This window comes from Mytilus edulis, chromosome 13 (genome assembly GCF_963676685.1).
Source record: "Mytilus edulis chromosome 13, xbMytEdul2.2, whole genome shotgun sequence".
NCBI lineage: Eukaryota > Metazoa > Mollusca > Bivalvia > Mytilida > Mytilidae > Mytilus > Mytilus edulis.
This window is the reverse complement of record NC_092356.1, coordinates 71,737,719-71,765,530: the sequence shown is the minus strand read 5'-3', so window position 1 is coordinate 71,765,530 and position 27,812 is coordinate 71,737,719. Positions and strand designations below refer to the sequence as shown.

At 31.0% G+C, this 27,812-nt stretch overlaps 1 protein-coding gene across 1 annotated transcript; it reads left to right on the top strand.

Annotated features, from left to right (window-relative positions):
* Positions 1–309: 309 nt before the first annotated feature.
* LOC139501674 (uncharacterized) lies at positions 310–27,792 on the top strand (the record flags this gene model as incomplete). Its single annotated transcript, XM_071290821.1, is given in 5 exon segments — positions 310–363; positions 21,064–22,271; positions 23,166–23,217; positions 24,393–24,432; positions 26,455–27,792. Coding segments are annotated over 4 exon segments (1,503 nt in total). The 3' UTR covers positions 26,712–27,792.
* Positions 27,793–27,812: the final 20 nt, after the last annotated feature.

The following is a 27,812-nucleotide window of genomic DNA, read 5'->3' as shown; positions in this document are numbered from 1 at the left end:
CTAAAGCAGATTCAAAAAAAGAGAAAGTGCATAAAAACTGACAAATTTAAATATTAATAAACGAATTAACGAGTTGAAAACAACCGTCATATTGCTGACTTGGTATACGTATTTAGTAAATTTTCAGTGTAGATTGTTACTTAGATAAACATCTCGACATTTCATTTTGTAAGGTCTTGATTCTCGACAATAGCCTCCGTTAACAAACTAATAAGCTCCTTTCACATAATAGCTTCAACGTTCATAGACAAACTGTTTAAGGTAGGAAGTCAATAATTTAACACAGGTAATCGATATTGTAACACAGGTAAATAAGTTTAAAAATAGATGAAATAACAATCGTCCAGGATATTAACGAAAGCTGTAAGTTAATTATTTTGCGCCTTTTCTAATAATTTGGTAAATTATGTATATCCGTAATTATTTTTAATGGAGGGAACATGTTGCTTAGATTATTCCATTCCATTTCGATATAAGCATTATCATGTTCACAATCTATCAGATCGATTGTAGTAGGTCTTTGTCTAGGTGAAGTGATTATTTATCTTATTGATCAAAACTTTGTATTGTGGGATATTGTAAGTGCAAAAACACAAAATGTGGAATATAAGTACAACAAGGGAGGATGTGTTTATAGACAAAATGGCGGAAATGAAAATTTGAAAAAAATTTCAAAAAAATGGGATTCGGTAAATAAGCACCTTGTGTAACTTCCTTGTATATATTTTGCATTGTTGAGTTTGCATGCAATCAAAAGTAAAATAACAAAAATACCGAACCCTATGAATAATTCAGGTCGAAAAGTCTCTCACCAGTGACAAACTCAAAAGCTCAAACGCATTGAGATTCCTGACTCGGTACAGGCAATATGTTGCTTTATTTCTCCATTTCAAGTAACTTAAGTACGTATAAGAGACTTTGCAACATAACTCATATTAGCACCTTGTGTAATTTTTATATATATTTTTTGTACCTTTGATAACTATTACCATTATGATTAGTTTAAACATATTTATTCATAGTGGATTGGGAAACAAGTTTTTGCAACTTATATTAATCCCTTTCCACTTTGCGGGTTTCCAAATCAAAAAGCATTAGATTTCCTTTCGGTGTTATTATCTCATAAATTATAAATCTGCTAAAACTTTTCCTCATATTTGAAACTTGAACTTAAGGGTGTCATAGCTTCTAGTGGCAAACTTAAATACCAGAAATGCATAGGTAAAAAAAAGTAAAATCACAAAAATACTAAACTCAGAGGAAAATCAAATCGGAAAGTCCATAATCACATGGCAAATTCAAAAGACAAAACACACCAAACACGAATGGACAACAACTGTCATATTCCTGAGATGGTACAGGCATTTTCAAATGTAGAAAATGGTGGATTAAACCTGGTTTTGTAGCGCTAAACCTCTCAATTTGCACGACAGTCTCATCCAATTCCATTATATTTACAATGATGCGTTAAATAAACAGAAATAATAAATAAATTAGCCAAAAAAGAGGGACGAAGGATGCCAGAGGGACAGTCAAACACATAAATCGAAAATAAACTGACAATGCCATGACTAAAAATGAAAAAGGACAAACAGACAAACAGACAAACAAATGAACGCTTTAGTGTAAAATTTATTTATACATCAAATAACTATCATTACAATGGGTATTTAATCTTTCAATTAGTTTAAGTCTGGAGCTGGCATGTCAGTTAACATATAATAATAATAATAATAATAATAATAATAATAATAATAAATAATAATAATAATAATAATAATAATAATAATAATAATAATAATAATAATAATAATAATAATAATAATAATAACTTCTAGTAGTCTGTTGTTATTTATGTATTATTGTCATTTTGTTTATTTTCTTCGGTTACATCTTTTGACATCAGACTCGGACTTCTCTTGAACTGAATTTTAAATGTGCGTATTGTTATGCGTTTACTTTTCTACATTGGCTAGAGGTATAGGGGAAGGGTTGAGATCTCATAAACATGTTTAATATTTGTTTTTCGTTCATTTGTTTTACATAAATAAGGCCGTTAGCTTTCTCGTTTGAATTGTTTTACATTGTCTTATCGGGGCCTTTTATAGCTGACCACGCGGTATGGGCTTTGCTCATTGTTGAAGGCCGTACGGTGACCTATAGTTGTTAATGTCTGTGCCATTTTGGTCTTTTGTGGATAGTTGTCTCATTGGCAATCAGATCACATCTTCTTTTTTATATTACCCCTACTGCATTTGTGCGCCTGTCCCAAGTCAGGAGCCTCTGACCTTTGTTAGTCTTGCATTATTTTAATTTTAGTTTCTTGTGTACAATTTAGAAATTAGTATGGCGTTCATTATCACTGAATTAGTATATATTTGTTCAGGGGCCAGCTGAGGGACGCCTCCGGGTGCGGGAATTTTTCGCTACATTGAAGACCTGTTGGTGACCTTCTGCTGTTGTTTTTTCTATGGTCGGGTTGTTGTCTCTTTGACACATGCCCCATTTCCATTCTCAATTTTATTTTACGCCCAACGATTACATAAGTTATGACATAATTCGTTTAAAATGTTTGCACTCTAGAAGATATGCATTTCTTCTTTCAAAATATTCAAATCCCTTTTATGAACACATAAAAATGCACCTTTGCTAACTATATGTATGTTTAGCCACTGTTTTGTAATATATCCGATTTGTTTAATACTTTTGAACTCTAAGGAAGGCGTTTATATTCTTTGTGCATATTGTCATTCCTGTAGTGGATACATATACATGCATATCTGCTTATTAGTCACTGCTTTGTAATTAATCCGATTTAAAAAGCCAATCAAAACCGATGCTCAATCATGCATACTTTTTCTTTGTTATTTGTTTTATTAAATTACCCTTTTTATTACTGATGCAGTTCATGTTACGTAATATCCATTGTGTGTTTAATGCTTTGAAGTCTGTTATTTACTGTTTTATTATATATAAAAAAAACCACCATACTACATAAAACCATGCAGCCTATACACTCTTGCATAGAGGAATTGTTAGTGCACCCATTTTCATTCGCCATGGAAAATACAAATTGAAGATCGTTTTATATTTTGAGACTCTTCGAAATAACAGTAAGTTAACTTCTTTCAACTTACCATTGTAATTTAGATTGAAATCGTTTGCCTAAGATAATTTCGAAGATATTATCTTAATCGTACGAAAGTATCATATGGTCAATTGAAGAGTCAATGAGTTAGGTATGATCTTATCTGAATAAGTCCTACCGGCCAGTATGTTGTATCATACGCGCGAAAAGAAATTGTGGGTTGTTGTTTTTATGTTGAAAATGTGAAGGGGACAATGGCGCTGAGTAAACTATCATTATTTCAAGGGCAATCATTCAAAAGAAATATACACTGTTGTTTTTAAACAACACATATAATTACCTATATGCTAGTAATTTGAATATACGTCTTCGCTTCATGTAAGTTAACTATATGTAAGCAAACACTAATTTCATGTTTAACCTTTCCAACTGCCTTTTCTCACCGTTATAAATATAATTGAATTTGATGCGACTGTCATATCAAATGTAGGTTTGTGTTAGATAACTTCATTCATTGGAATTGATTAAAAAGCAACAATCGGAACTGCATTACTCTAAACCAAACCAATTGTCACTGATTGAACTGTTAATGAATTTAACGTTGTAGTGGTTACTGAAATGCAAATTTTCACAGAAATACTAATAGAATTTTTAAAACGGAAATATATGGACAGAATTTTCGACAGATTTTGCATTTTATCCACTTTTGATAAATCATCTGCATCATTAAGTAACTGCATCGGCGATCAATGATTGCGATTTCAGGAAAATTTATAAAAAGATATATCGGCATGCGAGTTCTTATTATTGCGATACTCACCAAATTGCATTATTCACATTAATAAAAACCTAGTAACAATTTCCGAAATAAAGGTAAATAATTTAGTCGATATTGAGATGATATTTAACAAGTTCTAAATGTCAGTACCGTAAATGCGATCAATCCAAAATGGTCGTAAAAGTAAAATATGCTAAAATGATTAACACATTCAATTTACGGTATCTATAAAGCATACAAATGTGGGGTCTTAATCATATCAATTATCTTACGGAGACATGTTTATAATGATGAAAGGAAAATAAGAACATGTCCAGTCTTGTACACAGAAATCAAGTTGCGTTTATCCATGTGTGTAAAAAGTAATTTAAAAAAGGTATTATATTACTTTGTATAGGTCCTTCATGATGATTTGTATTATGGTATCTATAATGAGTATATTTATCTATCTTAATTTAATCAGTCATTTAAATATCGTTTTCTATTAAAATCTAAACTATCATTAATTATGAAATAAAACGACACTGACCAAAAGTGTCTTGACAAAAATACCGAACTCCATGTTAAATTCAAACAGGGGGTAAGTTTTATTTTGACTTTTTTTTTTAGTTTTATCATTTATTTATACATTATATTTTTATGAAATGATATATTGTTGCTATCATTTTAATCATAATCAGAAAGCTTGTATCAATTACAAATAACTTATATGTTATTAACGATAAACAACATCGTGCGTTGGTTAAAGAATAACTAATCAAAGAGTTCAAAAATAGAAAAAAAACAACATCGATTGTCCAATTTTCGAATGAGCGCAGCGTGTTGTTCGGTCACGAGCTGAACAGTTTTTCATATTTGAATTCTTCAATTTAATTTTTATTTGATTAGCAATATACTACTTTTCATACCTGGTTATTATTATAATCTAACCTTTTTTTACATCTAAAATTACCGTAGGATAATTATAATTTTGAGATTTCTGGAATATATTGATATCTTGTCAACGGGAAAAAAGCAAGAATTACGAATTCTAAAGCAGATTCAAAAAAAGGAAAAGTGCATAAAAACTGACAAATTTAAATATCAATAATCGAATTAACGAGTTGAAAACAACCGTCATATTGCTGACTTGGTATAAGTATTTAGTAAATGCCTGTATTTTCAGTGTAGATTGTTACTTAGATAAACATCTCTAAATTTCATTTTGTAAGGTCTTGATTCTCGACAAAAGCCTCCGTTAACAAACTAAAAAGCTCCTATGACATAATAGCTTCAACGATCAAAAACAAACTGTGTAAGGTATGTGGTCAATTATTTAACACATGTAATCGATATTGTAACACAGGTAAATAAGTTTAAAAATAGATGAAATGACAATCGTCCAGGATGTTCACGAAAGCTGTAAGTTAATTTTTTTGCGCCTTTTCTAATAATTTGGTAAATTATGTATATCCGTAATTATTTTTAATGGAGAGAACATGTTGCTTAGATTATTCCATTCCATTTCGATATAAGTATTATCATATTCACAATCTATCAGATCGATTGTAAGAGATCTTTGTCTTGTTGAAATGAGATTATTTAAGCATTATTTATCTTATTGATCCAAACTTTGTATTGTGGGATATTGTAAGTACAAAAACACAAAATGTGGAATATAAGTACAACAAGGGAGGATGTGTTTATTGACAAAAAAATATTTTCCATGTTTTAATGAATAAGGTTACATTATTGTTGATTGCACACACAAAAAAATGTATGCAACGAATGGGGACGGTTCGAATCAGTAAAAATATCCTCAACGACATATTTCAATATTCTGCGCTTCACCCTACTTAAATTGAAATCTCAACGTGTTGCTTTAATACCTGCATATTATTTTAATGTGACGGTCGATGATTTCAAGGCCAGGTTCACGATTTTATTTTTTTTGGTCAATACTATAGAGAAATATATTTAAAGAAAGTTTAATTTTTCATGGAGGTGAAAGAAGGTATAAAGATCAACTTATATCAGGTATAAGGTTTGTGATAACTTTTATTTCACCTGCAATTTCCCGTTTCGCATATGATATAAACTGGCTGGAGGTAACACATTTCGGCTGATATTTGATTAATTTCCGACATTTCCATATACATTTATACCATTTCACTGTATTCACATATAAAAGAAGATGTGGTATGATTGCAAATGAGACAACTCTCCACAAGAGACCAAAATGACAAAGAAATTAACAACTGTAGGCCACAGTACGGTCTTCTACAATGAGCAAAGCGCATGCCGTATAGTCCGATATAAAAGGCTCTGAAATGACAATGTAAAACAAGTCAAATGAGAAAACTAACGGCCTTATTTATGTACAAAAAATGAACGAAAACAAATAGTAACACATAAACAAACGACAACCACTGAATTACAGGATCCTGACTTGGGACATGCACATACATACATAATGTGGCGGGGTTAAACATCAGGAGCCTGTAATTCAGTGGTTGTCGTTTGTTTGTGTGTTACATATTTGTTTTTCATTCATTTTTTTTTACATAAATAAGGCCGTTAGTTTTCTCGTTTGAATTATTTTACATTGTCTTATCGGGGCCTATTATAGCTGAAACGTCCACCAGCAGTGGCATCGACCCAGTGGTGTAAATAGTTATCAGAAGTACCAGGATTATAATTTTATACGCCAGACGCGCGTTTCGTCTACATAAGACTCATCAGTGACGCTCAGATCAAAATAGTTAAAAAGCCAAAGAAATACAAAGTTGAAGAGCATTGAGGACCCAAAATTCCAAAAAAAAAACGTGGTATAACCGCAGTAAAAGCGTTGTTGGATCGCAGAGATAACGTGACGTATTGAGGATGTAGTAACGTCGCAGTAAGATCATAGCGCCATCTTTCCGACTAGAATCGTGCTTTCGCCACGCTCTCGCTACGGTGGAACAGCGATCTTTTTTTTATCTTACCATGCACGACCTTACTGCCTACATCTTTACGAACATGTGATATTTACATTTTCTTATTTTTTCAATATTAGATTTTCCCATAAAAAAATCGTTATTTTCTTTATTTTATTGTTTTCTGATTAAGAATTTCAAGTATTCAAACGATTTCGTTCGTGTCCTATTTAAATTCAGTTATCAATTTCCTTCCATCTGTATCTCTAATTTTTCTTTTCGCTTCGTTAAATTCTGAATTTGGTTTTACTGTAATTCCTATTACTTTAGAAGCGGAAGTATCATTACACAAGAAACGCCCTCTTTCACAATATTGTTTCCGTTCATTTTCTACTAATTTTATGCAATGAATTTCTTGGAAAACCGTATAAATATCCTAAATATTTTTCTAAGACCTTGCATCCGGTTTTGACTTATCTTCTTTCTCTACCATTGGTGTTTACACATTTAAGAAATAAAGCAATGTCTTTTCATCATCGGATTTTGTCTAATGCTTAGTCTGTTTCTGTGTATGTTACATTTTAATGTTGTGTCGTTACCCCAATTTTGTTTTTTGTCCATAGATTTACGAGTTTTGAACAGCGGTATACTTCTGTTGCCTTTATTTTTCAGGTTTTCCATATACAATTAAAAATATATATGAAGAAATGATATGAGTAGTTTGACATTTTTCTTTAATAACGAATTAAAAATGAATGTGTTGTAAGAGTCTATTCAATATTTGTTTATTAAATAGAGTTATCAGTTGTTGTTTATATGCTGATCCTGTTTTGACTATCCCTCCGGTATCTTTCGTGCCTCTTATGTAGAAGCTGAATTCAAAGCGAGCTTATTATGGCTAGGTGTTTAACATTCACCTAATATGTCTATGCTCATAACGTTCTTGATAGGACATCCAAGTAATAGCCTTTCTCAATTGTGATTTTTTTATTTAAGTTATAGGTATTAAATGTTTGAGATGTCGTTTGTAGGTGGTACGGTAGTATTTACATTCTAGAATTTAGGTTGCTCTTTTGTGTACCCTACTTAGGTAAATGTATCTGAACAGTGTGATTGGACAAAAAATACAGTATCAACTGAACACACTTTCCCAAACTGAGGGATGAATCAGGTGTTGAAAAATATGAAATAATTTTACAAACAGATGAAAATGAATTTTTTAAATTTTTTTAAAATTGTGTATTCACTGCATGATAAAAGTACTAAAAGCACTAGTGGCCTTAGATTTTTAAAAATAGCAAAAAGAGTTAACGGTCATGATACACATTTACATTCATTTCTGAATAGTAAAACGAAAGTACTTCAGTTAACTGTGAATGTAGAATTTTTTGCTGTGTTAGAAAGTTGTGAACATTCTAAAAGGGCTATCATTATCCCTTACGGGCTAAGAAATACTACCGTGCAACCTTTACCCAAACTAAATATAACATAAAGATGTAGTAAATTATCCCTTTGTGATCAATATGGCTATTAATAATGAAAACAGAGAACTCAAATACACCCTACTGAAGAAAAAGTATTGTTTACAAAACCTTGTCATATGGCAGTTAATAATAAACACATTTTGATAAAAAACTGAAAGTCAAATTTAGGAGGTCCTGCATTTGATAGTTGAAGAAAGTATACATGTGTTTAGTAAATGGACATGAATAACACTTTTTTGTCCGCGCAAAAGAGCACTATATTTTAAAGTGTCTGTGGTTTGTAGTTTTTTCACAGTCAATGAAAACCCCATCTGAATAATAATCTACAAGTCAAAAATGGATGTTGCTGAATTGAATTGATGAAGATTGTATGAATTCGTTTATTAAAGATTGTGTGAATTCGTTTATTAAAGATTGTATGAATTCGTTTATTAAAGATTGTATGAATTCGTTTATTAAAGATTGTATGAATTCGTTTATTAAAGATTGTATGAATTCGTTTATTAAAGATTGTGTGAATTCGTTTATTAAAGATTGTGTGAATTCGTTTATTAAAGATTGTGTGAATTCGTTTATTAAAAATTGTGTAAATTCGTTTATTAAAGATTGTATGAATTCGTTTATTAAAGATTGCATGAATTCGTTTATTAAAGATTGTGTGAATTCGTTTATTAAAGATTGTGTGAATTCGTTTATTAAAGATTGCATGAATTCGTTTATTAAAGATTGCATGAATTCGTTTATTAAAGATTGCGTGAATTCGTTTATTACAGATTGCGTGAATTCGTTTATTACAGATTGCATGAATTCGTTTATTAAAGATTGCATGAATTCGTTTATTAAAGATTGCATGAATTCGTTTATTAAAGATTGCATGAATTCGTTGATTAAAGATTGCATGAATTCGTTGATTAAAGATTGCATGAATTCGTTGATTAAAGATTGCATGAATTCGTTGATTAAAGATTGCTTGAATTCGTTGATTAAAGATTGTTTGAATTCGTTGATTAAAGATTGTATGAATTCGTTTATTAAAGATTGAATAAATAACATTTTTTGTGCGCGCAAAAAAGCTCTATATTTTAAAGTGTCTGTGGTTTGTAGTTTTTCATATCACAGTCAATTAAAACCCAATCTGAATAACAATCTACAAGTTAAAAAAAGATGTTGCTGATTTTTATTGTTGGAGGAAGTTTTGAAGTTTTCAACATTTACTTGTGAAGCAATGACTTTTATTTGTACTGCGTATTCACTTATTGGTGTTGTTGTTATTTCGTACTTTAATCATTTGTACCTGTAAAGAACCGTAATGTAATTTATTGAATATTTTATTAAAATTATTAAAGTTTCCATGTGCTGTTTAATTAAATGTCTTAAAATATTAACTATTTACCAAATTATGTAATACGAAATAGTAAACATGTATTTAGTTTATGTTTTATATGAACTTAGCTACCAATTATTCTAGATTGCAGTTTAATTTCTTATCTCGAAGAGACAATAAATATTTTATTTGTAATAAAACTATATAATAAACACTAGTTCAGTTAAACATATAATTTTACTGCACCAAGAAATAACAAACACAAACACAAAATATTATGTAATTTAATCAGTTCTTTATATTTTAGACCATTTTTGTCTATTCCTTTTTATTTAATACATATTTTCTATTCTTTGTATTTCAGCCTCCTATTTTTTCTTTTTTTCGTTATTTCTTTTGTATACTTTCGTCTATTTTTTATGTTTTTGGCATTTTAATTTTTTCATATTTTGCTCATTATCTATCTTTTCTGTCGGACGGGGACGATAAACGGCTGACCCGTGTTAAGAGAGAGTCACATCTCTTGCACGTTAAAGACACCCTTGTAGATTTCGAAAAAAAGCAGGCTAATGCCGCTACAAGGCAGCACTCGCATCCGCAAAGTGGAAAGGGATTAATATAAGTTGCAAAACTTGTTTCCCAATCCACTATAAAATAAATATGTTTAAACATAATCAAAATACCCTTGAGGAGGCTCGTTCATTTGGTGTGTTTTGTAGTTCCCACTTTTCATTATTTAAGGTCTAATAAATCTCCTGCATGTACTTTTTACAAATTCAAGACCTATCCCAAAAGCCATTGTGTGCAGGATCTGTTATGTTAGAGAAAAATCTCTTTTACATTATGTTAAAAAGAAGACTTATTTATAAAGTTATCAAATAAAAGTGTTATGTAATTTATTCTTCCAAACGCATCACAAATGTATAATATAATTTATAAAAAGTTATCTATAGACATACATAAAGAACTTAAAGAGTACGTTATTAAATACTGGTAGTTGGTTATGTATTTTTTTATTCATTGCTTTCACAGGTGTTTTTCGTTTTTGTTGCAGTTCTACAGAGTTTCAGAACTTTCATCACATTATGTAATCGTTGCAATTCTTATCTGGAAGTTTCCTTTAATTTTAATGTATTCATTTTTTTTGTGAATGCATTGCCTCGTTATAAATCTAGAGATAATGATCAAATGTTGGTATCAAAAGCATCATCCTTGCATCCTATATTACATATTACACAATAGTTTTGTAAAGTTTAAACTATCTATCTTTTCTGTAGACCCCATTCACAAACTCATTTAGATAAACATCAGCTAGCCAAATGTAAATGACGCTGTATTTCATTGTTGAATTTCTGGGGTAAACGAAAGCAAATATGTATGTCGAGCGCCAAAGTGCACTACCCTTTGAATGTGTATAAAGTATGTGTGGTCTGCAACAATAATTTGAAAACAACAATATCTATGCAAAAATACTTAATTCTGAGGAAAATTCAAAACGGAACGTCCCTAATCAAATGGCAAAATCAAAATCTCATACACATCAAAATTATAAATGGAAAGGCAGATAAGGAACACTTTTTTGGTGACACGGTAGTATTTTCTGTGTCATAGGGATAATAATAGACTTTTTAGAACTCGAATCACTTCCTTACACTGCCCAAAAATCATAAATTGTCGGTTAACAGAGGCTGTTTCATAATAATACTGAGAAACAAATTTGTATATATATAATGACCATAACATTTTCTGCTCTTTATAAACCTAAGGCCGCTTGTACTTTTAGATCTTCAATTACGCAGTTAATACAATTTTTTTTTAAATCTCAAATATGAATTTTCACCTGTGTGCAAAATTATTTCATATCTTCTACACCTGATTGATCCATCCCTCAGCTTGGAAAGGTAGTTAAATATATACTGTAAATTGTGTCCTATCATAGTGTAAAAATTATAAGTAGGGTACACAAAAAAGCAACCTTCATTTCAGATTGTTTATACTACCGTGCTACCTATAACGTATTCCTTCAAAAAAAAAGTTTAATCTTTATAGTATCTAATAGCTGGTATGGTCCTGGACCACCTACAGATAGGTGAAGGTATTATTTTGATTGATTTCGATTTATTTATTTTGTATTTAGTATAAAATTGAAGAATACCATTAAAGCTGTGATTTTGTTTTTTATTTGTGAGTCGAATGTCTTCTGCAATCGTTGTAGATTAAAAGAAAAAAAACATTAAGATGCAGAAACTTAGGTGAACTTTGGCCCTTGCGTTTGTTAAATTGTGCACATTGAACGGTAAGAAACATATTGATGTAGCTGCAAGAATAATCACTTTGATCACCTTAATGAAAGAAATGAGAAGAACCCGGATTTATCAGTGTGTACCACCCGCTTTCGTCTTTTAAAAAAAAAGCTTTTTGTTTTAGTTTTGTCGTTAAATGCGTGAACAAAGTTAGGAACTTAGACATGAAAAGAACAGTTGCTTTCCAGTCGTGTTGATGGTTGACTTTTGGTTTGGTTTTCTAATTTACCTTATTTATCCGGTTTTTATATATTTATTTTTAAATATTACTATTTTTGCTTAAGGTAGCACTCCACAGTTAGGTGTGTAGTTTCGCCTTTTGGCCCCTGTGGATTTTTAAAATATGAGAGCTAGTGTGCAATAAAATTAATTTTTAGATAGCTGAGTATTAAAATAGCCTTTGTATTGGGTTTATATGAACAACAAGGTTATGTAATGTATGTAATATAGGCTGTTTTCTGTATGACAGTCCGTATTTGCATGTCCATACCATACATTGGTCCGGCAATTATTGTAATGTTATTTTCCAACTTTTTATCGCACGAACTTTGTGATTGGTATTTTGAAAAAATGAGGCGAAAGACACCCATTTTTTATTTGATCATTAGAAAGATTTATGAAAACAGTTTCTAAAAAGGTATCACCCAAAGGCATTGAAATTCTAGTTTGATCCAAATTTTGGGGGGATATGTGACATGTTCACCCCCCTTTTTGCAATATTTTATGGTAAATAAATGCAGAATGTTGCCATGGATACACATAAAAGGAATTAATTTTCACCCATTTAACTTTTGAAAATCAAATCTATGGAAGATACTGATTACATACATATGCACATGTACAACACAAACAGTTAGGTTAATGTATAAGAAATCCAGGAATAGGAGATGATAAAACATTTTAGGGCTCATTTTTAATTTTATTTTCTAACTGTGGAGTGCTACCTAATACATTTGTACTTCGATGAACAATATGCCGGGTTCTAGATGGGAAGCAGGATCAACTTACACTTCCATAATACCCCCGGTTTTTGAAAGGGTACGTGTTACTAAGTTTATAATTATCTTTGTTGTGTTTTTCGAACCGTTTCTCTTTTCGTCGTTTTCGTTTTTTGCCATGACATTGTTTTCGACCTCTTTTACTTAACTGACCCTTTTAGCTGTAATTCTGCAGTTTCTTTATTGAACATCAGTTTGATAATTTGTGAACTGAAGCGAGACTCGACGGTCATGTCTGTACAATACTGAACACCGTATTTTAGACATGTATAAAGGACAAAGTTAATTAAGGAGAAAAAGGCAGGTTTAAATAAAAACAATTATTTGTTTAACTTACATGAAATTTGGGTTGAACTAGTGTGAAATTCTAACAATGTTGACGGATTATACTAAACGTATAGGTATAGATGTTTACTTCAATTTTGAAGAAAAATGTACCTCAAAAGAATATTAATTTATGGAAGATGTATTCAAAATTTAGTATTTGATGATCAATTCTGATGTCTAGCTAATTTAACAGGCTAGTCGACAAAATATATTATATAATTAATTTATATAGTTTGGTTAATCGCGTACATGCACGAAGAGTATACATGTATATGTGCCAGTCGTAAATACATTTGATTAAGTTGTGAAATTTCTCAACCATAAAAAAAAAATGGATAATAACTGTCATATTTCTTACTTAATACAGACATTTTTTTATGTAGAAAAGGGTGGCATTGTACTAGTTGAATATCTAGATAAACCTCTCAGTTGTATGATAATCACATCCAACTCGACTATATCATGTATATTGACAACGATGTATGAACATAACAATGTCAAAAATAGGTGTCAACATTGTAAACAAAAAGCAAAAATGTCAACAAATAGGCATATATACAAAGCACATTAGCAAAACGAATGACAAAAATATACAAATTTAATTCATTTATATGTTTTTGAGTTTAGTATGACGTCCATTTTCGCTGACCTAATACACATTTTCATTGATGGGCCAGCCGAGGCCTACCTTCGGGGGCTTAATTTTGCTGCGTTGGAACCCCATTGGTGACCGTTAGCTGTTATTTGTTCTTTGATCGGGTTGTTCATTATCAATTCTCAATGTTTCAAAAAAAAAATAAAAGCCACGTAAAAGAACATTGTCAAAAACAAAATTAAAATTAAAAAAAAAAGTAATAATTTACAAGAAAATTAAACGATTACTTTACTACGTTATTAAGGTGATAAACAACAAAGTTGAATGTTAAGAGAAAGATCGGAAATTATTAGTGAAGTTGAATCTAAATGGCAGAAACATCATATTAATGATATCAATTACAAGAGAAAAACAAAGTAATCGTGCTTTTGAATGTAACTATCTAGATGCAATTATTGTACTGACTGTACATGAAAACACATTGAAGAATATTGATGCAATAATTTGTTTAACAAAAAAAACCCGAGATATATTTCGAAAAAAACCCTTGACTTTGCTCAGTTTGTTTCTTAAGTTTCAAACACAGGTTTTGAACAACTGTGGTTATGCACATTTAATTGGTTGGGATTATACTTCATAGGTGTTTGCATTTATTCAAACTGTAAGAACAAATGTAGTTTTGTGTAAGATAACTTCATTCATGGAAAATCTATGTATAAAAAATATATGTATCACATATCGAAATGCGAGTTCTTTTTATTGCGATACTCACCTAATTGCATTATTCAAATAAATAAAAACCTCACAACAATTTTTGAATTGAAAGTAAATGATTAAATCGATATTCAGATCATTTTTAAAAAGTTCTAAATGTCAGTACCTTAAATGTCATCAAAAATGGTTGTAAAAATAAAGCATGTTAAAATGATTGTGTGTTACATTTGAATATTATGTCGTTGTTCTCCTCTTATATTTAATGCGTTTCCCTCAGTTTTAGTTTGTTACCCCGATTTTGTTTTTGTCCATGGATTTATGAGTTTTGAACAGCGGTATACTACTGTTGCCTTTATTAAGATATTCAATTTACGATGTCTATAAAACATATAAGTGTGGGGTCTTAATCACATCAATCATCTTGTAGAGACATGTTTCTTATGATGAATAGGAAATAAGAACATGTCTTGTACAACGAAATCAAGTTGTGTTTATCCATGTGTGTCAAAAGTAATTTAAAAAAGGTATTATCATATTACTTTGTATAGGTCCTTCATGATAATTTGAATTATAGTATCTATAATGAGTATATTTATCTATCTTAATTTCATCAGTCGTTTAAATATCGTTTTCTATAAAAAAAAAAAAAAATCTTAACTATCATTAATCTTGAAATAAAATTCCACTGACATAAAGTGTCTTAACAAAAATACAGAACTCCATGTTAAATTCAAACAGGGGGTAAGTTTAATATTTTGACTTATTCTGGTTTTATCGTTTATGTATACTTTATATTTTTATGAAATGAAAAATTTGGTCTATTGTTGCCATCATTTTAATGATAATCAGAAAGCGTGTAATAATTACAAATAACTTATATAATTATGATTAACGATAAACAACTTCGCGAGTTGGTAAAAGAATACCTAATCGAAAAATTCAAAAATAGAAAAAAAATATTCAATGATTGTCCACCTAACGAATGTGCGCAGCGGTCTATTTGACAACGATTGTGTTCAGTCACGAGCTGAACAGTTTTCATATTTGAATTCTTCGATTTATTTTATTTTTGATTAGCAATATACTAATTCTTTTATCTCAGGTAGATATTTTGATCACTCTTTTTTGCATCAAAAACTACGTCTAGTCAACGGTTAAAAAAGCATAAATTAAAACGAAATACGAACTCCAAAGCAAATCCAAAAAGGGAAAGTGCATTAAAGCTGACAAAATCTAATATTAATAAACGAATTGACGAATTGAAAACAACTGTCACATCCTGACTTGTTCCCCTCTTATATTTTATGCGTTTCCCTCAGTTTTAGTTTGAACCCGGTTTTGTTTTATTCTATCGATTTTGAACAGCGGTATACTACTGTTGGCTTTATTTGGTATAGGTATTTAGTAAATGTCTGTATTTTCCGTGAAGATTAGATAAACATCACGACAATTTCATTTTGTAAGAAAAGATCTTGATTCTCGACAATGGCCTCCGGTAACAAAGTAATATGCTCCCATGACATAATAGCTTCAACGATAAAAGATAAACAGTGTAAGGTAGGCAGTACTTTAACACAGGTAATCGATATTGTACCACAGGTAAATAAGTTTAAAATAGATGAAATTAACACCCGTCCAGGATATTAACGTAAGCTGTAAGTTAATTTTTTAAGCATCATTTAAACGTTTTGTCAATTATCCGTAATTAATATTTTTTTTGATTGAACGAACAGGTTGCTTAGATTATTTCATTTCATTTCGATATAAGCATTGTCATATTCGCAAAAGCGTTGTCCCGGTGCTTTGTTTAATCCTGCAAGCAAAATATTGTGCTATATTTTATTGACAATATTTCATGAATATGTATCATTATATTCCTTCCCTAGCTACGAACAAAATGTTCAGTAACAGACGAATTTTTATATGAAGTTGTGCCTGAATTGGACAATATTGAACAGATTGATAGAAATAGATCTCGTTGAAGTCAGATTATTCAAACATTATTTATCTAATGGATTAAAACTTTGTAATGTGGGATATAGGAGGTACATAAAAGAGAGGATTTGGGATATAGCGTGTAAAAATGGCATTTGGAACAAAGGGAAATGGGATTTGGAGAAAATTACAAAAAAAAAGTTGGATTCGAGATCTTAGCACCTTGTGTATTTTTTTTATATATATATATATTTTGCATCGTTTAGTTTGCATGCAATCAAAAGTAAAATAACAAAAATACCAAACTCCAAAGAAACTTCAAATCTCTCTTCAAATGGCAGAATCAAAAGCTCAAGCACATTGGAAAGCAACTGCCAGAATCCTGACTTGGTACAGCCATATGATAAGTCATTCCTACATTTCAACTAAAGATAGTATTTATAAAACACTTTCGGAATTGCCACATAACTCATTTTTTACTTACGAAAAAAATTGAGAGGAAGTGGACGATACGGAGATATAAAAACCCACAAGTATATGACTACCGGCAAAATCATGGCAAACACGAAAGAACAGTAACGGTGTTTATGTACACATACTTTTAGTCTTATTTAATTTTTTGGTAAGCGGAAAATATTCAAAGTTTACTTTTAAATCTATTCTTATTTGTTCTACATTCAAAACGCATGTAAAATATAATTAACCTTAGCTGTATTTGGCAAAACCTTTTTGAAGTCTTCAATGTTCTCCAATTTCGTACTATATAATTTTTTTTAAATTTTTATTCAAAAGTCTTTGTAGACAGTTTTAAACCTATTATCAATGGTGAGCTTATTATGTATAAATCCAGACGCCTATATTTAGCACAAACTTCTCCTGAGGGGGTGTTATATTGAAAGGTTTTCTTAAATCAGATTATTTGATACTTGTATTGTGTTTTAAGATTGGACTACGTAATATGTAGATTTTGGTTTGTGAACAGGAATTCTTTTCGCTTGATCGATTTATGACTATTTTAAGGTTTTTCTGCTGTTGCCTTTATTTACGAATTTAACGTAGGTTATAGTTTTCTATGTTGTGTCATGTGAACTATTGTTTGTCGGTTTGTCTTTTTCAATTTTATCCATGGCGTTGTAAGTTTTTTTCGATTTATGAGTTTGACTGTTCCTCTGGTATCTTTCGCCCCTCTTTTGTAGGTCAACCCGGCTTAAAATAGAGTTATGATACAAATCGAAGGATTAGATTTCCTTTCGGTGTAATTATCTCATAAATTATAAATCCGCTAAAACATCTTCTCATATATAGAAATTGAACTAAAGGGTGTCATAGCTTCTACTGTCAAACTTAAACACCAGAGATTTATTGGTCATATGCATGCTTTAGTATGAAATAGAATTATACATCACACAACTATCATTATAATGGGTATTTTGCGCCCAACGATTACATAGGTAATGATGTATTTCGTTTAATATGTTTGCACTAAATCAGATATGCATTACTTCTTTCAAAATATTTAAATCCCTCTAATGAACACATAAAATACACATTTGCCAACTTTATATGTATAGCCACTGCTTTGTAATGAATCCGATTTGTTTAATACTTTTGAACTCTACAAGGAAGGCGTTATTATACTTTTTTGAACATATTGCAATTCCTCTAGTGGATACATGTAAATGCATATCTGCTTACTAATTACTGTATTGAATTCAAAGGCAATTCAAACCAATGCACACTCAATCATGCAAACATTTTCTTTGAAATTTTTTATTAGATTACCCTTTAATTTATGATGCAGTTCGTGTTACGTAATATTTATTATGTGTTTATTGTGTTGTGGTCTGTTATTTACTGTTTTATTATAAAAATATACCGTACTATATAATATCATGCAGCCTAGACACTCTTGCATAGAGTAATTGTTAGTGCACCAATTTTCATTCGCCATGGAAAATACAAATTGAAGATCGTTTTATATTTTGAGACTTCAAAATTACAATAATTGAACATCTTTCAACTCACCATTATAATTTAAGATTGAAATAGTTAAATAAAGGTTTGAAATTGTTTGCCGAAGTAAACTTTCGAAGATATTATCTGTATCGTATTGAATTGAAAGTATAGTCAATGAGCGAGGTATGATCTTATCTAAACAAGTCGTACCGGCCAGTATGTTGTATCATACATGCGAAAAGAAATTGTGTGGTGTTGTTTTCATGTTTAAAATGTGAATGGGACTAATGGCGGTGAGTAAAATATCATTATTTCAATCATTTAAAAGAAACATACACTGTTGTTTTTAAATAACGCATATAGTTACCTATCAGAACATGTTGGTAATTTAAATATACGTCTTCGTTTCATTTAAGTTAACTTTATGTAAGCAAACACTGACTTCATGTTTTACCTTTCAAACTGCCTTTTCTCATTGTTATAAATATACTTGAATTTGATGCAAATGTTATACAAGTGAGAGGTTTCGCGCTATAAAAAAAGATTCATTCCACTATTTTCTACATTTTAAAATGCCTGTACCAAGTCAGGAATATGACAGTTATTGTCCATTCGTTTGATGTGTTTGAGCTTTTGAATTTGCCATGTGATTAGGGACTTTCCGTTTTAAATTTTCTTCGGAGTTAAGCATTTTTGTGATTTCATTTTTTTAGACACTTTTATATTTCTAAATTATAAATGTCATATTCATATTTATATTCCAGACACAAATTTTTTTTTTTTTTAAATTCGTCTAACAATGCATTTCCTATAAAATTTAAATTTCCAAACCTGTTTTCTGGACTGGTATAGCTAAGATAAAACCATACGAATAGCAGTAGTATACCGCTGTTCAAAGATCATATATTAATTGAGATAAAACAAATCCGGAATACAGACTAATAACATTAACGGTACCAATTTTTCTGCACCAGATGCGCATTTCCACAATACATGTCTCTTCAGTGATGCTCTTGGCCAAAAGATGTTCAATCCAAAGCTTATATGAAAGATGAAGAGCTATTATCCAAGAGTTCCAAAAGGTATAGCCAAATCCGTGAAAGGAATCAGAGCTTTGCATGAGGGAGATACATTCCTTAATTTATAATAATTTTAAACATTTTGTGACGGAAAAATTTAATAACACAAAAAATCCGTATTTTCATGCCAGTACCGGAGTACTGGCTACTGGGCTGGTGGTACCCTCGGGGACTAACAGTCCACCAGCAGAGGCATCGACCCAGTGGTAGGAATAACATTAACGGTACCAATTTTTCTGCACCAGATGCGCATTTCCACAATACATGTCTCTTCAGTGATGCTCGTGGCCAAAAGATGTAAAATCCAAAGCTTATTTAAAAGATGAAGAGCTATAATCCAAAAGTTCCAAAAAGTATAGCCAAATTCGTGAAAAGAATCAGAGCTTTGCATGAGGGAGATACAAACCGAGGGTTATATGAAAATATGTTTATGTTTGCTAAAAAATGACATAAATTGTGACCTTGATCGCATGCTGTCATTTGATAAAAAAAATCTTTCCAAATGTTCCTTGTTAATCGATTAAAAATGACACACCAATTATCAAAAGTACACCAAAATACATTCCTCCTACTAAAATATCACAACTTTGTTCAAGTAACGTAGATTTGAAAATAAATGTACATGTCAGTCGTACCTCATAGAGTCTCTATCATTTAACGCTATTTTATTTTTTTTAACTTAACGTGATTATTGAGTCAACAATAAATGTGTTACTAGTTTATTTATTATGTCTGTTTTGTTCACACATCGTTTTAAAGATAACGAAATTTGATGAGACTGTCGTAAAAGTGAGAGGTTAAGCGCTATAAAACCAGGTTCAATCCAGCATTTTCTGCATTTGAAAATGCCTGAACCAAGTCAGAAATATGACAGTTCTTGTTCATTCGTTTGATGTGTTTTGTCATTTGATTTTGCCATGTGATTAGGTACTTTCCGATTGAATTTTCCTCGGAGTTCAGTATTTTTGTGATTCTACTTTTTACTAGTGGACTAATTTGTGTCCGTCTGATTCAAGAATAGGGGAGAAAGTTATCAGAGCGACAGTCAAACTCATAGATCGACAATAAACTGACAACACCATGGCCAAAAAAAGACAAAGTCCCTTAAAGCATTTTAATCATGTTATCAGTTCAAAAATGTCATTGAATCTGGAACATCCATGTGATTATACCACCAAACAGGGAAAATTCATGTGAATCACAAATAATATTCACATGAAATTCATGTGATCTGACTTTACATCAGTTTCATGCAAATCTCGTGTGCAACTAAAGTGAATTTCACAGGATCTTGTCCCGTGTTATCCGCGTGAATGTTTAAAATAAAGTTATCGAAACAACATCCCAAAATCTTGAAATCTACTGAGAATTATAAAAATTACATGTTTTTCTTAACAATCAAGTGAAATTCACATGAAAAAACTCGTTTGGGGTGTGTTTTTAAAACATAAAAGCTGTTTGTGTATTTATGAGATTTTGATTAAATAATCTTATATTGTATTTCACTGCATATTCATTTTTTGTTTCACAAATGTACATGTTTATTTCAAATGGACTTTTAAATATTATTTTTTGTTTGTTTCAGATATAACAAGAGGCAAAACTAAACAATCATTAATTTATACCTTAATTGTATGAGATGCCTCGACGAAAATTTTGCTGTTCATTCTGTCATATTTCGTTTAGAAGTATTTGGAAATTAAACACTCATCATAACTTACATTTGCAACATCCACCAGTGGCCTGTAATCTGTGTCCGTTGAAATTTACTCATTATGGTGAATTAGGAATTCACATTAGACAAGCGCATTCTGATGATATCATCACCAGGTTTGTCGAATTTACTAAACGGAACTTTATCAAAAATATACAACTGATGGAAACGAATACAAATTCTGATTCTGATTGGTTAAACACGTCTCGTGAACAATCCGGAATAACTAGTTGTGAGGAAGTGCAATGTTTAGAAAAAGACGATCGAAGAGTCAAAGAAGACTATCAATGTAAGGACGAATCTAGAGTCAAAATAGAATGCGAATGTATGGACGAATCAGGCATAAGCTTTACCAAAGAAATAAATGAACTCATTGAACAAAACGGGAATGAAGCTTCTAACAACGAAAATCGTTTACGCGAACCTAATCTAAATGGAATCAGTAAAGACTGTATAAATGATGGAAAGAGAAAAGACGTCAATACATTCGTCAAAGCTCGGCAGATTCCGTATAATAGGAGAGTAACGGATTCAACCGATGATTGCCGATCGGACGTCAATACATTCGTCACAGCTCGGCAGATTCCGTATAATAGGAGAGTAACGGATTCAACCGATGATTGCCGATCGGACGTCAATACATTCGTCACAGCTCGGCAGATTCCGTATAATAGGAGAGTAACGGATTCAACCGATGATTGCCGATCGGACGTCAATACATTCGTCACAGCTCGGCAGATTCCGTATAATAGGAGAGTAACGGATTCAACCGATGATTGCCGATCGGACGTCAATACATTCGTCACAGCTCGGCCGATTCCGTATAATAGGAGAGTAACGGATTCAACCGATGATTGCCGATCGGACGTCAATCGTGAGAGATGTCAAGTTTCATTTCGTCTTCTCGGCAATTTAGAAAGCAAAACAAAAGGAAACCATCATATGAATGCTAATTTAGTAGACAAAGTTCCAGCTACTTCGAACAAATACACGGAATTACAGAAAATGAAGTCGGTTCATGTTAGAATAGAACCTTTGAGATCTCCTCAGCGACGTGTTTGCAATGATCCTCCTTCAAGGTATGTATGCCAGTTTAAAACTAATATTTATAATGATTATAAGCTATAATATATATATACCCATTGCATATTAAGACGTTTCTATGTACTGATCATATAAAATAAGAATATGTTGTATAACTGCCGATGAGACAACTTCACAACAGACCAATTGTCGTAGAAGCTAACATCTACTGGGTACGGTATGGCCTACAAACTAAAAACCACTTTATCACAGGCTCCTGACCAAGGACATACACACTGATATTTAATTTTAAACATATTAGCGGTCGTGCAACCCTCCCCCAACATGGAACAGTTCACCGATTGAATGAATACCAATAAACTAACTGGATCGACTTCTGACGAATTCGTTGGTTTTGGAGTCTCACGAAAATATAACATACTTTAAATGTGCAGAATATATTTTGATCACAGGGTTAAATCAGAAACAAACTGACAGGGCAATATCAGAAGACAAAACAGGTCTACAATTCACAATAAAGAAAAAACATAGAGAATGAGCAACACGAACCCTGCTAAAAACCGAGGGGCTGTGGTATATATATATTTTCCAACATGCACATACGATTCCCATTAATAGTTAAATATACAATCGTTCAAATTTGCAGTTGTATGGTATTAACGTATTGATGGAACAAAATTACAAGTTAAATCTAACGAACTGAGACTTGAACGAGTAAATTATGTAAAAACTTAGAAAATACGTAAAAGATATTCAGACTCAAAAATCGAAGACAAACTTAAAATCTATGGTTTTAGTTTGTAACCGGATTTGTTTTCTCTTAATCGATTATAACTTTTAAACAGCAATACACTACTGTTGCCTTCATTGGAAATATTTCGATTCAGATAAATTAATTTGTGTCTAAAATTCAATATTGAATATTGCAGTGAAACATGTCAACATTCGAAGACAACAAAACAGATAAAAGAAATTGCACAGGTATTAGTTTTCTCTTTTCCTCAATAGAAGGCATTAACTAACAGATACTTTCATTTGAAAACAAAAGAAATCAGGCCAATGATTTAAATTGAGGGAAGGGTTTAACCAACCTTAATTTAGTAAGGTTGGTGTACTCCAACTATTGGAGGAAGTTATAGAGGAAAGAAGAAGAAGGGAGAACCATTCAGTTTTATATCGCCAATACAGCTTGACACATATCACTGGCTAGTGTAAACTTCATGGGCATTTTAACTTCTTTTTAAATGTTGCATGTTATAACAAATTAAGGTGGCTATGAACCTGTGATTTCGTTTTTTCATTCATGAGAATTATTAACTGGAAAGCTTTTAATTGACTGACAATCAGCTAGTTGTACTATCAGGCAAAACGCCATAATTTTAAAAATATCAATTGTTTGTATGTAATGAAGGTTGCTGATAATATGCATTAAGAATTGGATGGAGTAAATTACTATGATTATCTCCTTTTATAACAACTTCAAACTTTGACATCAGTGTCCATTTGATAATTGACATTATTGTCTGCCACATATTACATTTTTCGTACTACTGTTAAAGGAAAACGTACAGAATAAAAAATATATAGGGATACATATGCAGTTAGGTTTTTATTTATCAATAGTAGAACAATTTGCAAACCTAAAGCATTCATATCCGGATCAGTCCGAAATTAGCTTTCGTGCATTAATGAAAACAACCATATGAAAGACCAATTGATGGCCTTCCGTTGAAGTCTGCTCTATGGTTGGGATGTTGTCTCTTTGACACATTTCCATTCTCAATTTTATTTTATAGAATACATTATTCATCCAGGTCAACAGGGTTGTTGTCCACGGACCGATATGTGCATTGAAAACATAACTAAATGTCTGGTAATTTATTATCTGATAATTTTACTGCATAGGTCAACCGATCTGTCTGTCAATACTCAATAAAAAACATAAATATTCAGGAAAAGGCATACTAGTATATGAATAAAGATAACACCAATTTTAGATTTAGATTTATTAATTATCTTCTATTTTGACAATTACTATCTGCAATTAATAAATCAAATAAAGCATTTATATAATGAATATTAGCGTATTTATTGAACATGTACTTACACATTTTTATTTTTTACAATAGGCACTTAATTCGTTTAATCTGTTTTAGCTTACAGTGCATGATGAGATCCGCAGTACAGGACACACAGGTATAATTGGTTTCTACTTTTTTTTTACTTAAAGTAATTTGAACTTGACATATCAAGCCTTGGCGAAAGCCACTAAAGTATTGTAGTAATATTCATATTAACACTTTAACCCTAAAAATATAAACAAGAAGACGTGGTATGATTGTCAATGAGACAAGTCTCTGCATGAAATGTATATCTTTACACTACACACGTCAACAGACGAATAACAGATTAATAAGTATTAAATTCCATATATGTTTTTCAATAGTTAAATATCCGGTTCATTCTTATAGATCATAGTTGACCTGGTAAAGTAAGAAAACCTCTCTCCTCTAACACACACTTGTCAATGTTCCAGCACAAAAGAGATGTATGTCTCCCTAAATAGTGTTGTGTATCACTAAAATATTTAACTTATGATTACCTTCCAGAAATCTGTATAATGAAAACATCTAATAAAATATCAGTATCTATAATGAATCCTGGATGAATCTAGTCATCAAAGTCAGTAAAACATATTCTTCATTTAAATTAGATGATATTGTACATCGTTCGTTTTTTCTTATACTGGCGACGTCACGTTGCCTAAAAACAAAATCACCGTATCCACAGAATTTAATTTTCATAGACATATTTTTATTTTTTTATTTTATTAATTTTATTTATTAATTTTATATATTAATTTTCAAAATTCTCTATTCCTTTTCTAGTTACTTGTGTTACTTTTTTCGCCAAACTAGGCAAATGTCCTATTTTCATATGACATTTAAGATAGATAGATCCTAGTTGGTTCGATCCTATTTGTGTGATTGATGAGCAAATACAAAGTAATCGTTATGAATTAAACAACATTCAACCTTTTTCAACTGAATTTTATTTAAGAGCCTCTTTTCTCCAATACAGGGGAACGGGTTGATTAGAATGTCATGATATAAAGGTGGTTTTTCTCAAAGTTTTATTTAAAGTTGATATTCAATAAAATACATAAACCTAATTCTAATGAGCTTTTCAAATTATTTAATTTTTATTTAATTACCAGAACAATACTTATCTTTCTGTTGCAACTTATAAAGTGGCTAAAGATACTAAGGAGATATTCAAAACTTATTAGTCGAGATAAACTGACAACGACATGGTAAAAGTTTTTTAAAAGCTGATACAAAAGGGACATTCAAAGTCATAGATCGAAAATAAACTGACAAGGCCATGGCTAAAATAGAAACAGACAAACAATAGTACACATAACACAACATAGAAAACTTGGGGTAATCTAAGTAGTTCTGGAAGGGTAAACATATTGATGTTGAACATGTAAGATATGAAAAGGAGCAGGTATGAAATCATTCTCAAAATTTGATTCGAGCGTCACTGATGAGTCTTTTTTTTAGACGAAACGCGCGTCTGGCGTAAATATAAAATGTTGATCCTGGTATCTATGATGAGTTTATTTATATGTACAAGGTGTAAATCAAATATTAAAAATTTAAAGTTATATGACTATAATGAAAAATGTATGCTATTTACATATTTAAAGTGTTACTAAATGTATAATTTATTTAAGTGCAACTAATCATCTTTTATTCCAAGAACTTGAGACATGTCAATATCATTTATAAGTAAATAGAAATATATGAATAGACATAAGTTGGGTGGGGGAGTAATTGATAAAATGTATTTTTATATAAAGGTTGTTTGGTAGTTTTCGTCATGATTCTGGGTTTGTAAATATAAGTGTTTATTAGTAAGGGCAAGCGTATCAAATTTTATTTAAAATTCTATGTTTTAGTTCTTGTGCTTATGAGTTTGTTCACAAAGTCATTACTGTGTATTTATAAATATCAATGTAAGAAGAATAATAATGAGACAAGTATTATGTTTTGTTCAAACTCTCAAACTACCTTATCAAGACAATAAAAGACCGTACCTTGACCAATATATTGGTTTACTTTTATGAATAGTGACTGGGATAGGGAGTTGTCTCATTGTCACTGATACCACATCTTCCTATATCTAATCGAAACACTTTTTTTTTTATTGTAGAATGGACCGAGGCTATACACAAACTAAAACGTAGTTTTAGGCAAAAGAGGAAAAGGGACAAAGATGCGAAGTTTATAAGTGACCCGGAGTCCTTCTCCAATTGGTTAACAGCAAATTTACCTGTTGATGGGATCATATGTGGCTGCGGAAGACATCTCAAAACAGTCAAAGCCATTACAGTCCACTTACACAGAAAAAGCCGCACAGCTCTCAAAAATGTAAAAATTTTCAAAAAAAGCATTGTTTATAATCCTTGAAAGTTTAAAACGTTGTATTGTTCCGCTTAGTGGTATTTGTCTGAGTTTATTCTTTTTGCGGTCTTTCTTTATATCATATCCGAGAAAAACCATCATGTGTTCGATTCAACCAATCACATTCGACCAACCTGAACATTGGATTTTTACATCATAATTTTTATACTTTTTTCTAATGAATTGAACCTAATATATAAATGAACATAATTATGACATAATCAGGATTTCTTATTTTTACTTTTCTGAATCAAATTCTATGCTAATTTGAGAAGAGGAATGTTGTAGTGTAAAGATATACATCTCTTGATGAGAGTTGTTCAACATTTTATAGATGTTACATATTTGTATTATTCATTATTTTGCCCCATTTATGGGCATTGCGTTTTCTGGTCTGAGGACCGTAGGTCTGTTTGTTCGTTCGTCTGTTCGTCCGTGCGTCCGTCCGTTCGTCCCACTTCAGGCAAAAGTTTTTGGTCGAGGTAGTTTTTGATGAAGTTGAAGTCCAATAAACTTGAAACTTAGTACACATGTTCCTTACAATTTTAATGCCAAATCAAAGATTTTCCACAATTTTCACGGTCAATTGAACATAGAAAATGATAGTGCGGATGGGGCATCCGTGTTCTATGAACACATTCTTGTTTATTTGAGTTTTTTAGTAGCAATCCAATGTATTAGATTTGCGAATCCATCAGTACTTGGTGATGGTAATTTAATAATGGCGCCAAGTATAGGACTTGTATTCATGTAATTGATTGATGACTATTGAATAATGGTATACTACTGTTGCCTTTATTTACCAGTATTGTCTACAAGACTGGTATACATTTTTGTTCCAGTATTGTAATAGCAAATTTATAAAGAACTCTAATGCATGTAGACCAGTATTATTTGTACACAATACGGATGGTATGGTTAGAGTACAATTGAGCAATAAGAGTCTTAAGCTTTTTCTATTACAAAAAAAAAATCTGTTGTTATTTGCAATATTCAGTTTTTAAATGTCATGTGCTTTGTATTTAGAGGCTGTTTTTATGGATTTGTAATTTTTGTATAAAACCAAATATAAAAATGCAAGATTGTATCATGATTTAGTTATATTTG